Here is a 16,940-nt window from a genome sequence, read left to right as displayed (position 1 = left end):
TGTGTGTGTGTGTGTGTGTGTGTGTGCGTGCGTGCGTGTGTGTGTGTGTGTGTGTGTGTGTGTGTGTGTGTGTGTGTGTGTGTGTGTGTGTGTGTGTGTGTGTGTGTGTGTGTGTGTGTGTGTGTGTGTGTGTGTGTGTGTGACAGAGTGATGGAGCCTGGCAGTATGATGTATGTTCCTCCGTCTGTATCAGTGTCACATTCAGCCCTGCAGGAGTGTGTCTCTCAGGGCAACAGCCTGCCTGTCATTGGCTCTGATGGACAAGGCAGCAAATAAAAATGTGGGCACGGATCTGTCCTGAAGATCTCACACCCACCACCACTGCTCGCTCTCAATTACCCATGTCTTTTTAAAACACACACATGCTGCTGCAGTGAGAGACCGCTGCGTACAGTAGGCGTGATGTGATGACTCTATGCTGATGCAGGACTGCTCTCGCCCGATGTGCCTGAACCAGCAGAGAGATAATGACATCCTGCACTGGAGGCTCTAATTAAACCGGAGCACTCCAGAGAGAAGGCGGGAGAGGCAGGAGGAAGAAGGGGAAAGGGAAACAATAATGCATTTTATCAAAGGTCTAAATGCACTAAAGGAGGTTTAAGGGCGAGGTGGCGACACAGACTGAAAAGTACACCTGCTGCAAGTAAGCAGTAGTGACCACGTGTTGTTGCCAGAAGTGACAGCACTGCAGCAGTTTGATGCCATAATGGGATTGCCTTCCAGTGTTTCTCAAACTTGTTCATACCAAGGACTTAACCAATAACAAAACACTCGCGGACCACCTAACTCCACAAATATAAAAAAAAACATCGTTTTTCTAGAACAGACTACAAATCGCCTGAAAATGGTACAAACAAGTGGCAACATGTGTGATGAAGGTGTTGCGCTGGGCTATATCATGCAATCGAAAGTGAAACTTAACCTCGCTCCATTGCGGAAATATTCCCGTGAGAGTGCGGAAAACTTAAATGTATTTATTTATTTCAAATGTTAACAATATACTCACGGACCACTAGGGGGCGCTCACGGACCACAATTTGAGAAGCACTGCGTACACCACCTCGTGTCATTTGAATTCCTTCCCGTAAATCGGTTCTGCTCGAAAGAAATTAATTAGTTTTAGGTGTAGCGTAAAGCATGCAGTTAAACACAATATCACCTTTTAATATACATACACACAACTCTCATCTTCTGCTCTCTGTTCGCATAATTTCTTCTTCTCAGCTGTCCGAATTCAGCGGACAGCTGTAGATGAATATTTCCCGTATTTTGACACATTACAGTTGCTGCATTCATCATGTGTGTCTCGTCTGTTTTTCACCACCTGGCCTTCGCTGTCTGACACCGTCCTGATGGTTGTGGCCAAAATATGGACATTCATACCGACTATAATGAACAGCATGGATGCCGCTACAGGCCCCTTTTAAGGAAGCACTGAGAAAATATTCTGCCCCAGTCAGTGATGGATTCTGCGTGGTTATTGGGCGCTGCAGAATCAATGAGGAGGCAGCCTGTTTTCCTGCAGGAGAGCAATCTCTCGCCTTACAAATTGGTGATTGTATCTATCTGATCCATTGCCGTCATTTGGGTTTGCGATGGCGTCTGCGGTCTGATTCGTCTTCATCATCGGCCAGTTAGAAGTGAAAAACCCAAACTCTTATTGCTGCATGTCCCTCTTTTTATTTCCAAGCCAAATAAAGTAATCTATCAGACATTACTCAAGTGCGTGCACATGTTAGGAACATATATCACAGGCAGGACAATGCTAGTTCTTGTTTTTCCTTGATACACTCGGCGGGATGCACGCGAGCAAAATGGGAAAAACTTGTCATAAAAACAAGACATTTCTGATGTAGGACGACAGTATAATCTTTTACAACATAAAAGGGTTTACTGTACGGAGCAGCATAGTCAAGTATTTTATGCTTTCGAAGATGTTTCTTGGTTCTTACAAGTGAAACCTGTCAGCTCTAACAAAGCTAGCTGTTTCCTTCTGTCCTGTTCTTTAACAGTTCATGCAGTTGCATTTGAAGATACAGTAGTACATCTGTTCTATTGAAATGTGTTCCAACCATAATGCAAAACAAATCAGTCAGTGAAGCGTAGGGATGTGTGAGCGGCCCAGACCAACCAAGGAGGCAGAGGCAGCACGTCCCAAATATAACCCGGTGTGGGCATTTATTACAGCATGAACACAATACACACAGCCTCAATCCTGCTGCTGCCGTTCACGTGGGCCCAGCCTGCAGCCACCGGCATCTCACACACACCAGCCTCTCTAACAGCAAAACCCCAGAGCCTAAATGCCCAACCCAACAGGACACAGGTGAGGGGGGAGGAGACAACACAGGGCACCAGGTGAGGGGGGAGGAGACAACACAGGGCACCAGGTGAGGGGGGAGGAGACAACACAGGGCACCAGGTGAGGGGGGAGGAGACAACACAGGGCACCAGGTGAGGGGGGAGGAGCCAACACAGGGCACCAGGTGAGGGGGGAGGAGACAACACAGGGCACCAGGTGAGGGGGGAGGAGACAACACAGGGCACCAGGTGAGGGGGGAGGAGACAACACAGGGCACCAGGTGAGGGGGGAGGAGCCAACACAGGGCACCAGGTGCACACAGTCAACGACAGACATGGGGAAAGGGAACACTTTTCAACAACAACAAACTAAACAACCCGTAACGGAGGCCGAGATCTATGAGCCCAGAGATCACCTCCGTGACAGGATGTAACGATACCAAAAACTCACGGTACGATAATATCGCGATAAAAAGTCCACGGTACGGTATTTATCGCGATATTGAAAAATAAAGGGGGAAAAAAATTAATCTTTTTTTTTTTTTTTTTACTTGATTTTTTTTCTTTATTAAATAATAAATCTGATTTGTACCGCATTTTAGTAGGATAGCAGTATTTTAAAGTGTCGACAATATAATAACGAGACCCTGCAATAGAATAAATCAAGTCTTTCAAGTAACTCAACTCTCACTCACTCACTCAGCGTCATCACGGTTATCTTTTAGGAATGTGAGCATGTCCACATGTCCAGGTAGAAGCTGGGATGTGGAGAAAACTCTCTTGCTTGGTACTGGTGTTGCTGGGACAGAGAGATATGCTTTGGCCATGGGTGACAGCAGTGGGTCAAACTGTGCATCGTCTCTCCGCGATATTCGATATATCGTTACATCCCTAGTGAAGCGTCAATATGATGTTAAAGGTCTTACTCAAAGGTGCACATGAATAGTTGTATCAAATCATGTGGTTTTCTTCAAGTATATTTTGAAATAGTTCAGAGAAAAAGCATAATATGGCATCTTTATAATTCTAATATTCCTCCTCTGGACCATGAATGTGTACAAAGTCTCCATCTCTGGATGTAAAACAGTACTTTGGTCAATGTGGAGGATTATGCTTTTAAACCATTGCCATTTGAACCAGCCATTACCACCACATGGCGTCTCTTAAAACCAGTACACTTAATCAACAATGTGTTGTGTTTGTAATGGGTCTATTGAACTAGCTTTGACTGGTTACAGACGGCTGCTCTAACTGCAGTCTTTGTGCTGCGGGAGGAAAACCGCTCGTCTGATTGGCCTGCTGCTCGCTGACGAGAGAACGAGTGAGCTAATTAACATGCTGATAGCTACCTCTCCCCATTACTTGAACCTTGACTGTAACCTTAACAATAACCCATGCAATCAGTCCTCTTTGGCAACGAGCCGCATGGAATGGAGACATTTTTAATAACATCGTCGTCCACCCATAAAACCTACTTTCCTCGTTCTTAATGCGACACAGTTCTCTTCCAAAAAGTCCTTCATACTTTGAAAGTTAAGGCGTGTAAAGACTCGGATCACTGACCTGATGATTGATTCTCTCGAAGTTCATCCACGTTATTGAGAAACCATATCTCAATTGTTCACATTTCATTTTGGGAATCCGTGCAATACTGGAGAGAAATAGATCATCGCAAAAGCATTCAGAGCCTCTTCCATCACGAGGCCCTCTCCTGCTGGGATTAAGACATTAATATCAATACAAGGACACATTAATTTCAGGAAAGACACACACACACACACACACACACACACACACACACACACACACACACACACACACACACACACACACACACACACACACACACACACACAGTGGCTGAATATGACAAATCTGGAGGTGGAGGATTATTGACACTAATATAAAACCCCGGGGGAAATCGACTCGCTTGCCCCCCCCCTCTCTCTCAGATCCATTTCACCTGTCATGTTGTCGAAGGCGAGTTCGGTCCATTATCCTCCTCCATCTGCAGCCGTCCTCGTTGGGCATTTAAGCGGTCACATTTCGCTGTCACACAATTAACCGCCGTAATGATGGCGAGTGTTGTGAGCATCGGAGCAGAACCAGAACTGTGATTGGACGATCTCCGCCTGATGAACGACAGACAATGATACACAGGCAATAGGGAAGTAACGAGGGGTTGTTAGTATCATTACATAGTCATTATATCTGCCATGCTTTGAATATATGTCTTTGAAGTCCATTCTTTTCAAATAAAGGGTCTGAAATGAAGTTTGTATGGAGCACACCTTTCTTTCTCTTGTGGTAAAATGTAACAAGAGCCGCGTTCACACTGCGGTACTTTTCCCACAAAGGTTCATGCGTACTTAGTTCATGCGAACTCTTTAGTTCTCATGAACTAAGTACAGATCGCGTTCACATCAGAATAAGTCCCTGAGGGTTGTTAGGAGATATAAATGTTAATTAGGCCGCATTTCCAAATCTCCTCGCGTCCCTACACAAGCCATTATCTTACAGGAAGGAAACCCAGCATACAAGTAACCGTTAAACAATAATCCACTTTAATGGTAATATACAATGCAATACAATCAAGTACAATCAATACAGTACAAATTACATACAGTTCTGTGGGATCCCACATTTACCTGATACTCACGTGAGCCAGCCAGCCAGCCAGCCAGAGGAGAAAGAGACCGAACACAGCGGGGTTTCTGTCTATATCCCTCGCTGACCCAAGGAGGAGTTATCTGCGCCTCCCTTCCAGACCAGTGATTGGCTGCCCAAATTATCATCAACACCCCACATCAGGGATGACTGTATGTTAACTCCTGACCTTCCCCCTCTTCCTGTGTCCTCTAAAAAACCACATGTTAGCAGGCCCAAAACCAGCCCAGTTTTCTACACAAATCATTTTCAAGCTTCTTCACAGTTTGCATGAATACATACAAATATTTCCTTACAGGGTGGATTAGGCAAATGAAGCCGCTGACGTCACTTCTTCTTCTTCTTCTGCTTTGGGTTTACTGGCAGGCCGCAAACCACTTCACGGCGTATACTGCCGCCCGGAGTCCCCGGCCGGAAGTCCCCGGAGTTGGGGAAGGCTTCAGTAGAAGCTGCTGGGACTCCCAGCTGCTTCTACTGAAGCCTTCCGAGTAAATCGCCAGAACGCCGACACCTCCTCATCTCCACCGCTCCCATGTTTTATTTTGTGTTGCCATAAATTAGTCTCTCTGCGTTTCTGCGCTGGGCTAATGCTAATGCTAATAATGCTAATGCGAGGATAATAAAATGGCGGCTTCACAAAACTTTTTGGGAGTTTTACGGGGCGTGGTTTGCAATCCGACATATAGCTCTTTTCTCACAAAAGAGAGGGGGTAAAAAGGTTCTCATGAACTACTTTTAGTACCGGCTCTTTTTGGTGTGAACGCGATCATGAACTAAGTTCGCATGAACCTTTGTGGGAAAAGTACCGCAGTGTGAACGCGGCTAATGTGAAGCTTTATCTCAACTGATGTGAATAATGAGTCTAATGGCCTCTGTCAGTCTGAGTCCTCTTTGATACGAGTGCGTAATGACTTTGTACAAGAAGCAGTCTGTCGGCCCGGTTTCATCGCCGAGCCGCTTCATCGGGCGCTGGATAATCAGTCAAATGAAGGAGATGGGTTATTTCCTCCGTCATGTCCTCACGTCTTCAAACCTCCTCTTTGTTTCGGACAGATCTACCTGCGGTTTCTCGACTATGAAATGGCCAACTCCAACGAGTGCAAGCGCAACTTCGTGGCTGTGTACGACGGTGGCAGGTGAGACATTTCAACCTTTCAGTCAGATGAATCGTGCTCAGACTCAGTATCTCCGGATCAAGACTTAATCATGTCGTTAACTGAACATAACAACTGACAATTTAGTTTTTCGTGAAGAGTTACATATTTAATTATGTCAAGACAAGACATTAATGGTTTGGACATCGTGCAGTTCCCTCGTCCTTGCTCAACACACAGGAATACTTTGATGAGAAATCAAGAAATATCTTCTGTCTTTTTTTAGTGTTAACCCTTCTCGTGCGTTCCCGTGCTATTTTCGCTCAAAAGTGGCCGGTGTGTTTTGAACCGTGATATCTCTGGAACCCCAATCACTCAAAATGCGATGCAAGTGGTGATCACCAAATGTATATATGTTCAGAGGCCTAGTGGTGGTGAAGTCGATAGGGACTTGGCTTGGCAACTGGAAGGTCACCAGTTCAATCCCGGCAAGACCAAGTGCTACCGAGGTGTCCCTGAGCAAGGCACCGCTCCCCACACTGCTCCCCGGGAGCCTTCAAAATGGCAGCCCACTGCTCCTGACACTAGGATGCAGAGAAACAATTTCCCCACGAGGGATTAATAAAGTATATCAAATCAATTCGGTCACTTTTGACTCGAAACGCAAGAGAAGGGTTAATGTATAATCTTTTTAAAGCAGTGTTGGGAAGGGGGGGCTTTCATCTTAGATGTGACCAAAATATATCAGAGCCTTAAAATCAATGTTGTTGCTACTTCTTGACGTATCTCAGACTCTGAAAATGTTTTTTTTTGCCGTCTGCTTCGTATTGATACGTGAAGGCTATCAATCTTTTCATCAGTGAAGCAGGTGTTTGGATTCCAAATATCAAACTGTTCCGTTGGTTGAACAGCCGGAGAGCTATTTGAAAGGCGACACAAAGACTTATTTTAATTCAATATAGCGAGAAGATTGAATCATGATCAAAGAAAAAAATAATTGATATTTTGAGATAATAATAATAGATTTAATTTGTATAGCGCCTTTCACGGGACCCAAGGCCGCTTTACATGGTGTGAGCAAACAAGGAGGGGCATGGGAGATACGGATACGGATCGTTAAGTGGTCAAAAACGACTATGAGATCGAAATTGTTATCTGGGCCGCGAAGGCATTGCAAGCGGGCCGCCAAATAATTTTCGAAACATTATGATTTGTGTGGAAACATTTAATTATTAAGGTTATTTTCATTTGAACCTCCTTGCCTTTCTCTTTCTCGATCCTCCTTAGCAACGGTCATTACAGTCCTTGACAACGGTCTGTTCTACTGGATTAACAACGTGTCACATGTTCTGAATCGACCAATCAGAACTGTATTCAGCCTCTGTATTGTTTATGGTTGAATGTGGGCCGCGAAATTAGTTTCGATTCTTAAGTGGGTCGTGTGTTAAAAACCGCTGAGTGAGTGAGGGGCTTGAGACATCAAAGAAATGCTTCACACTCACAACATTCATATTGAGATTGTCGATGGCTATTTCCTCTCCTTCTCTCAGTTCGGTGGAGGACCTGAAGAACAAGTTCTGCTCCACCGTGGCCAACGACATCATGCTGGTCTCCACGCTGGGAGTCATCCGCATGTGGGCGGACGAGGCCAGCCGCAAGAGCCGCTTCCGCATCCTGTTCACCACCTACCAAGAGCGTGAGATATCTGCACTCACACACGCACACACACACACACACACACACACACACACACACACACACACACACACACACACACACACACGCACGCTGTCATAAAGATGTTTACTGCAGCATGACCCCCCCATCTGAGGGAAACTGATTAGCCTTATTAATCAGACCGCCGCTCCATGACAGGAAGGCAGAGTAAAAAACAAGTCTGGTGTTTAGTGGTCGCCGTTAAAGGCAGGAGGAGGTGGAATCACCACGTTTATGGCGACTTATATCCCACGCTGTTAATAGGAAAGGTGCTGTCACAGGTTTCCATTTCGTTTTATGAGCGTTTAAACTGCAGGTAGGTATGGGAGTTCCATTAGAGGGAATATCGCCCCCGGGTTAGTGTGGATGTGGATATGATATGATGGCACTGGTGGATTTAGCTCAGCCAGCACGGTTCTGTGTGGACGCAGAGAGAGAGTGAGACAAAGGATGAACGTACACACAAACACACGTTCACACACACACACACACTTTCACACACACACTTTCACACACACACACACACACACACACACACACACACACACACACACACACACACACACACACACACACACACAGTAACTCTTCCTCTTGCTGCTCACTGATGGCAGTGTGTAGTTTGACAGGGGGTGCAGAGGGCATCCTTTGTAATAGTGAAGTGAATGAAGAGGGTCTGAGGCTAAATGCCACACACACACACACACACACACACACACACACACATACTGCACTTCTGAATCTTGAAGAGGAATCTCTCACAGCAAAGTGGATGAGGTCAAGATTAACAACAACAACAACAACAACAACAACAACAACAACAAAGGGCTCCCAAAAATGTTTAGTATAACGTACACACACACACACACACACACACACACTGCACTTCTGAATCTTTGAATCTTGAAGAGGAATCTCTCACAGCAAAGTGGATGAGGTCAAGATTAACAACAACAACAACAACAACAAAGGGCTCCCAAAAATGTTTAGTATAACGTACACACACACACACACACACACACACACACACACACACACACACACACACACACACACACACTGCACTTCTGAATCTTTGAATCTTGAAGAGGAATCTCTCACAGCAAAGTGGATGAGGTCAAGATTAACAACAACAACAACAACAACAACAACAACAACAACAACAACAAAGGGCTCCCAAAAATGTTTAGTATAATGTACACACACACACACACACACACACACACACTGCACTTCTGAATCTTTGAATCTTGAAGAGGAATCTCTCACAGCAAAGTGGATGAGGTCAAGATTAACAACAACAACAACAACAACAACAACAACAACAAAGGGCTCCCAAAAATGTTTAGTATAACGTACACACACACACACACACACTGCACTTCTGAATCTTTGAATCTTGAAGAGGAATCTCTCACAGCAAAGTGGATGAGGTCAAGATTAACAACAACAACAACAACATCAACAAAGGGCTCCCAAAAATGTTTAGTATAACGTACACACACACACACACACACACACACACACACACACACACACACACACACACACTGCACTTCTGAATCTTTGAATCTTGAAAAGGAATCTCTCACAGCAAAGTGGATGAGGTCAAGATTAACAACAACAACAACAACAACAACAAAGGGCTCCCAAAAATGTTTAGTATAACGTACACACACACACACACTACACTTCTGCATCTTTGAATCTTGAAGAGGAATCTCTCACAGCAAAGTGGGTGAGGTCAAGATTAACAACAACAACAACAACAACAACAACAACAAAGGGCTCCCAAAAATGTTTAGTATAACGTGATGAATGGTGCATTCAAGTGCTCCTCTGATGGAGGAAGTCCGATGTTGGTGTTTATACGTCACATTGTGGAAACATATTTCGGACGAGTTTTCCTAATCTGGATGGTCCAGACGACACATGATGAATACGATGAATCTTGCAAGTAAAACTAAATTCTCCCTGTGATTCTGATCCTTGCTTAAAAGAGAGTGTTTTTCCACAAAGTTTCGTGAAATTGTCCAGAAGTGACACCGTAATCCTGTTGACAGACAAACATCCCTTTACACGGCATGTATGCACAGATGGTACGTCGCGCTTCACGGTGGATTGGATTTACTTAAATGTCACAAGCTGGTTCCCGATGTTGAAGAAAGGTCATTCGTTTCTACAACATTATACCTCTACGGTATGTTGCGTATATGTTGTAGTGATTTGGTTTAATGACTATAACTGGGTTGCTTGTGTTGTCCTCTTTGTGAGGCCAGGATGTGCTGTTGCCCGGGCAACGCCTCAGTCACTCAGGCGGTCTGCAGCGAGACCCCCACATCATCACATTACATTTAGTTGATGCTTGTGCCCAATGCAACTTACCATAAGTGGAATAAACCATGAAGAGTTTTGATTTGATTTATTTCGAAAATGTTTTAATAATAATGAAAAACAAGATAATTATGATGCTGTTCAAACTCAAGCAGCATGAAATTGATAAACAAAAATATGATTGACTTACAAATGATATGTAAACAAATGATCTACCTAATTATACATCCGAAAAGGGGTGGGAAGAAGTTTACACTTATTTAATCCCACTGCTTCTCCCAAAGAGATTTAAACTCGGATCAACAAAAAACATGCCGGTTTATAGGCTTAAAAACGTTGAAGCTCTGATGATTACAGTTTATACATTATTTAGATCCAAAGAGACTTTCACTAAGTGCATTTCCACCCTGAGGTAGTCACTGAGGCTCCATCTCATATATTTACAGTAAAAGTGATGAGCTGCGGCGTTAAATGGGCTGAACTCTTTAAGTACTGCAGTCTCGTTTTCTTTTATTGAGTTGAATGGCGGAGATGCAGAGGAAGCATCCGTCTGCTTTGAAGCCGTGTAGACTTTCTGCCGTGCTGATATCAACGAGGAGCCCGTCTTTGTATTGAAGACACATAGATAAGACATGTGGTACACTGATAGGAACCACAGTTACAAATATCCAACAGTTCAAAGCTACTAGTGTTCAGCTTAGTCTCTACTATTGGACATCAGTTGACAATCCATACATAGCTGATCTGCACTTGAAAGAGAGTGGTGTGCAGACGAACAGGACAAAACTAAAATACATCATAAATAAATAAAAATAATAAAGAATAATAATCAAACAATTCAAAGACAACAAATACATATATAATAAAGAGGAAAGGGGGGGTCCATGAAGTAGACAAAACTGAGAGATATTTGAAGAAAGGTTTCGCCTCTTAACCCTTGTGTTGGGTTCGAAAGCTGATTGGTCATTGCAGTGACTCGGGGCACCTGGGTCTGGTGCCCTGCAGCGATCTAAAGCCTCTCTGCCCTCTCTCTGCTTCTCTCTGCTTCTCCCTGCAGGCACCCCGGTTTTTGTTGAGTATATTATGAGTTTCTTCAGTTGCTTTACTTTGTGCACTTCAACACTCTCACTCTCACACACGTACACGTCCATACAATCCTCACCCTGCATGTACACTACTGACACCACTGACGTCCACACCTCGTACTTTACTGGTTTTGAACTTAATTCATTTGGTTTTGCTAAAATTAACATATTTTATTAAACGTGGATATGGTGTGTCTCCTCTTTGTTGTGGCCTTCTGAGCCAGGTCACAACACAGTCCAATACATTTATTTAAATTGTATGGCCCCGAAACACGTTTTTAAGTAACGAATGGGATTAAATACACTCAAGCGGATACAAGCGGCCGAGATGGGTTTTCTCCGCAGGGTGGCTGGCGTCTCCCTTAGGGATAAGGTGAGAAGTTCGGTCATCAGGGAGGGACTCGGAGTTGAGCCGCTCCTCCTTCGCGTCGAGCCAGTTGAGGTGGTTCGGGCACCTAGTTAGGATGCCACCTGGGCGCCTCCCTAGGGAGGTGTTCCAGGCACGTCCAGCTGGGAAGAGACCGAGGGGTAGACCTAGGACCAGGTGGAGGGATTATATCTCTTCGCTGGCCTGGGAGCGCCTTGGGACCCCCGAGTCAGAGCTGGTTGATGAGGGGAGAGGGACGTTTGGGGCTCTCTGCTGGAACTGATACCCCCGAGACCCGACCACGGATAAGAGGAGAAGATGGATGGATGGATGTTCCCTTTGGTGAAGACAGTGGATAATGATGTTATCTGACTATAATAGACTAATATTAGGATACAATTTCCCCCAAAAAAGCTTTTATAGCTTTATATTATTAACTAGCAACTTATGTGGGTCAAATGGATCCATATAGATGCTAGATAAAGATAAGGCAGTCTAAAGTCAATGATGAATCTTGATGCATTGCTCGTCCTAGACCCGAACACCCAATTATACACTTTTATTTTCAAAGAGACCTTCGGGGTAATATGTCTCATATTGTCAAAATCAGTTTTGTGGTGTTTATAAAGCTGTTGTGGAGGATATCATCAAGCCTTCCCATTTAAACAACTAGTAGTTATTGTATAATCGTAACTTGAAAAAGAGACCCGCACACAACAAAAGAATATTTAATTTTAGCAAATGTTTTTGTTGAGCGTTTCCCCGGTCGCAGCGAGCGGTGCAGTCACTGCCTCCACACACTCTGCGGCAGAGCAACGTCTTTGAGATGTAAAACACACTAGACTCGAAGTAGTGGAGCCAGGCAGCTTAGATCTATACGCATCAGCGTTTTGTCACATGGACGGTTTGGACAGATCGTTATAACTCTTTCACTTGTTTGCCCACATGATGTGTATTCTGTTGTTGATTTCATCATACTGTATAGAACAAGTGAAAAAGCCATCACATTGGAAAGCTAGCAGGGCACAGGAAGGCGAGGAAAGTATTTGAATGACTCGACTGAGCGGACAAAATACCGACTGACATTAAGATTTTAAAGACAAATGCCGCCTAAAACAACCCTGTGCTGCCCGGCAACCACTCGCACATGTTCAGTAAACCAATGATAGGCGTCTGTAATGAGCAGTGGACTTTGAAGTGTCACAACCTTAAGGAGAACCCAAATGCAGCACTCGAGAAACCAAGGAGAATTGGTAATATCCTTTATTGGAGATTCCACTGGATCGGAGGAATACCAACCGGGCAGTATAACGCACCGGAGGACAGCGGGCAGAAGGTGAGTCAGGGACAGGCAGAGGGTCAGGGAGTGAGCGAGGCGGTCAGCGTGGATACAGGCAGGGTCGGATAACATGCCAGGCAGGATAGTCGAGGGACAGGCAGGATCAGGGAACAGGCAGATCGAGGACAGGCAGGGTCGGAACCGGGAAGGCAATCTGGTATCAAACGCGGGAAAGACAAGCATGAGGCAGTACAATCTGGCAAAGAGTGTGTGTGTAAGGTGCGGGTTTAAATACTGGCAGAAGCTAATGGGTGCAGAAGAGAGAGAGAGTGAGTTAACGAGTGGGTGTGGAAAACAGGTGAGACAGGTGAATGGAAAACTACAGGTGAATGATGGAGCAGACTATGACATGAAGTATGCTCCCATCAGCTTTTCCGATGGTTAAACAACATTTTAAAGCATTTTTAGGACCTCATAAGTATAATATCATCATATGTAATAATACTGTTTGTGTATTGTACTGTGCAGGTGGTCATTGTTCGCTGTAGAACTTCACGTTTTCCTGCGTTGTTCGTGCTTGAATGAACTCATAGCATTTCCACTTAGAGAAACTCACATTGTTAAAAGATTGTGATTATAATGAAACTTTATGAAATATAATACATTATGACTCTTGAAAGAAACAGTGAGTGCGCTGCAATTATATTCTATACGTCTTATTATAATTGACCTTTTAAGTGATTATAAAATACTTAAGTGGTGGTTGTTGTAAAGTGTTATGCATATTGATTGGTTCTCATAACTATTATACAGAACCAAGGAGATGATACATCATTATTGCATTATTGACATATAAAGTGTACTCAAAACATGTTTGAAAGTCATTGCTAATGAAAGGGTTGATGGGGGAGAACTACAGAAGGACAGTATGAAGTTAACTTCCCTTCCCCAAGTGAAAGCAACACAGTGTGTCCCTTCTGGAAGAGAATGTGTGTTTTTCAGCTTATATTGCATCCACAATAAACTCTCCCTGGCTGCAGCTTTTCTGTTTGCTCACAGCTGCTGTTTCCCGCGGGACCAGCAGCTTTTAGGAGAGGAACACGTTCCCAAAGCTCCAGCACGTTCCCACCTGCAGATCTGTTTCCAGGCTCACACACACTCATGCTCTGCACACCTACAGCGTTAGATACCAGTGTGACGTAGAAGAAAGTGAAGCCTATCTTTACCCAAGAAGCAATTATGTCTTAGGTGATAAACGTGCCCGGGTGACATCCCGGCTGTCAGCATTGTTACGCCTCACCAGCAGAAATCTCCGGGGCTCAGAGGGAGATCTGCTCCGGCTTCACTGCACACGTCACTTCTGGTTTGTCTCGCAAAGCTCCTCGTGCTGGATGCATGAGAGCGTTTGAGAACCACACAGTATGCTAATGCTATGCTAACGTATGGATCTCTGCTGGGTCTCGGATCAGATCCTCTCCGAGCACTTTTCACCTCGGTTTAAGCCGCGTTCACACTGCGGTACTTTTCCCACAAAGGTTCATGCGAACTTAGTTCATGATCGCGTTCACACCAAAAAGAGCCGGTACTAAAATTAGTTCATGTGAACCTTTTTACACCCTCGAGCGGCTCTTTTGTGAGAAAAGAGCTATATGTCTGATTGGCTGGGCGGATTGCAAACCACGCCCCGTAAAACTCCCAAAAAGTTTTGTGAAGCCGCCATTTTATTATCCTCGCATTAGCATTATTAGCATTAGCCCAGCGCAGAAACACAGAGAGACTAACTTATGGCAACACAAAATAAAACATGGGAGCGGTGGAGATGAGGAGGTGTCGGCGTTCTGGCGATTTACTCGGAAGGCTTCAGTAGAAGCTGCTGGGAGTCCCAGCAGCTTCTACTGAAGCCTTCCCCAACTCCGGGGACTTCCGGCCGGGGACTTTGGGCGGCAGTATACGCCGTGAAGTGGTTTGCGGCCTGCCAGTAAACCCAAAGCAGAAGAAGAAGAAGTGACGTCAGCGGCTTCATTTGCCTAATCCACCCTCAGGGATTTATTCTGGTGTGAACGCGTTCTGTACTTAGTTCATGCGAACTAAAGAGTTCGCATGAACTAAGTTCGCCTGAACCTTTGTGGGAAAAGTACCGCAGTGTGAGATTAAAAGGAGAAGTGTGGGGTGATCTGAATTCATTGTCAACTCTGTTTACATCTTGTCTGCTAGTTCGCCTCGGGGCAGAAGACCTCCAACGTAGTGCGAGGCGACGGTGGTTTTAAATAAGAGAGAAGAAGAAGAAGTGGCTTCGCTGCAGATACGCTCTGCACAAACACCCCGGCGGAGTGACTCAGACTCTCAGGAGATAATTCATCCTCCCAGCAGCGACTGGGTGTGCTTTTGTGTGCGCAAACATATTACAGAGAGTAGGGGAATTAATTTAGCAGAAGATAAATGTGGATCTCAGTTTTTATATCGTCCGGTGGAGGAGAAGAAGAAGAGGGCTCCCTCTGCTGGTTTGGACCACAAACAACATCATAAAGTGTATGAATGAAAAAAGTCTGAGGGAGGAAGTGGAAGACTGAGAACTCACAGAGACAATGTGAGTCAGGAAGTGTTGGCAGACGGGTCGGGGTTCAGAGAGAGATGGAGGTTATTCACTCTAATTCAGCTGTGTATCACCATGGTAACGCCGTCAGTCCCAGAGCTCTGCCAAAGCTCTGCATGGCACAGATGGGTTCTGGGGGAAAGGTCTGATCCAAATGTATATCTCAACATCTGGCTCACTCTCTGAAGCCCTAAATAACTGTTGCAGGGTGTCCAAAACACATTTGCTTCTGTTCATGAGCGTGAAAGTGTAAATCACTTAAGTTGCAGACGAGTAAGTATGGCATTATGTAAAGAAAAGTAAGTACATTTATGTAATTGTGTGTATTTGTGTTATACTTCCAGCTCCATGTGATGCCGACGCCTTCTTCTGCCACAGCAACATGTGCATCAACAGCACGCTGGTGTGTAACGGCATGCAGAACTGCGTCTACCCCTGGGACGAGAACCAATGCAAAGGTGAGATGTTACTTTAGAGTCGTAACACACAGCGACAGGGAAGCAGAGAGGGGTGTTTCTCAATGTCGAGGAAGGATGCTCCAGAGCCACTATTTCAAGGATGCCACGTCATCGAGTGCCGCCGAAGGACTGTTCCAATGTCCAGGCTCCTTGGAATTCTACCGAGGCCGGCGTGTTTAGACTCCGCGGTCTTAAAATCCCCACAATGCTTTGCACACGGACCAATTTCCAAATCTTTGGCGGAAATCGCGCTCCATTGAAGGCGGGGCCTCGCTCACCCGTTAGCCTGTTCCACGATTCTTCGTTTTCCGAGGCTAGGAAGGATTCTTGCCTCGCTTCTGAAGGAAGTGACTCGGAGGGACTTGTCCTACCAAGGAAGCGTCCTCGACATTGAGAAACACCCAGGGTTTACACACCGCTGGACTTTTACTTTAATCCTTTACACACTTACAACAACAACAACAACAACAACACAACAACAACATGTAACTGAGCAGGTGGAGGCAGTTATTGATTCGAAAGGCGAAATGCACCCCAGATTAAATATCATCCACTTAATCAGGCATTTATTTGTATTAATTCTTTGTCGCTTTTATTCTTTTTTTTATTATTTAAATCAATTTGAGGTTTTGTGTTATCAAAAGCCCTGATCTGATTTATTTGTATTTCTTTTTTTATGCGATGAACATAAGATATTTATGTTGTACTCTCCTCACTGGTTTTCAAGTGTTAATAATAATAATAAATTGTATTTAAAACGCCTTTCGTGAAACCCAAGGACACCGTACAATGTGTTAAATATTATATGAGGTAAAAGCAATAGAACTTGTAATACAAAAAGCTTAACTTAGCATTGATATAGTTATTTATAGTATATCATATACTTTAGAGGACGACATGTGTTGTGACAGCTGATCTGGTTGTTGGTCCAGGTCTTTGAAGCTGCTCTCCTTCCTCCCTGCCTCCAGGCTTCAAGTGCCTGTGTACTCTCTGACTTTGTGATGCCATCAATTCCTTCATTTCCGCTGCACTTGGACCCCCTCTGC

At 44.6% G+C, this 16,940-nt stretch overlaps 1 protein-coding gene across 1 annotated transcript in view; it reads left to right on the top strand.

Moving 5' to 3' along the window:
- Positions 1–16,940, top strand: part of neto1l (neuropilin (NRP) and tolloid (TLL)-like 1, like) — a 90,221-nt gene that overhangs the window by 65,827 nt on the left and 7,454 nt on the right. Inside the window, exons 6-8 of the mRNA XM_034109195.2 lie at positions 5,882–6,104; positions 7,613–7,758; positions 15,781–15,894. Of these exons, the coding sequence (XP_033965086.1) occupies positions 5,882–6,104; positions 7,613–7,758; positions 15,781–15,894 (483 nt within the window). The remainder of the gene's footprint in view (positions 1–5,881; positions 6,105–7,612; positions 7,759–15,780; positions 15,895–16,940) is intronic.

This window comes from Pseudochaenichthys georgianus, chromosome 20 (assembly GCF_902827115.2).
Source record: "Pseudochaenichthys georgianus chromosome 20, fPseGeo1.2, whole genome shotgun sequence".
Classification (NCBI taxonomy): Eukaryota; Metazoa; Chordata; class Actinopteri; order Perciformes; family Channichthyidae; genus Pseudochaenichthys; species Pseudochaenichthys georgianus.
This window is presented reverse-complemented; position numbering and strand designations above follow the sequence as displayed.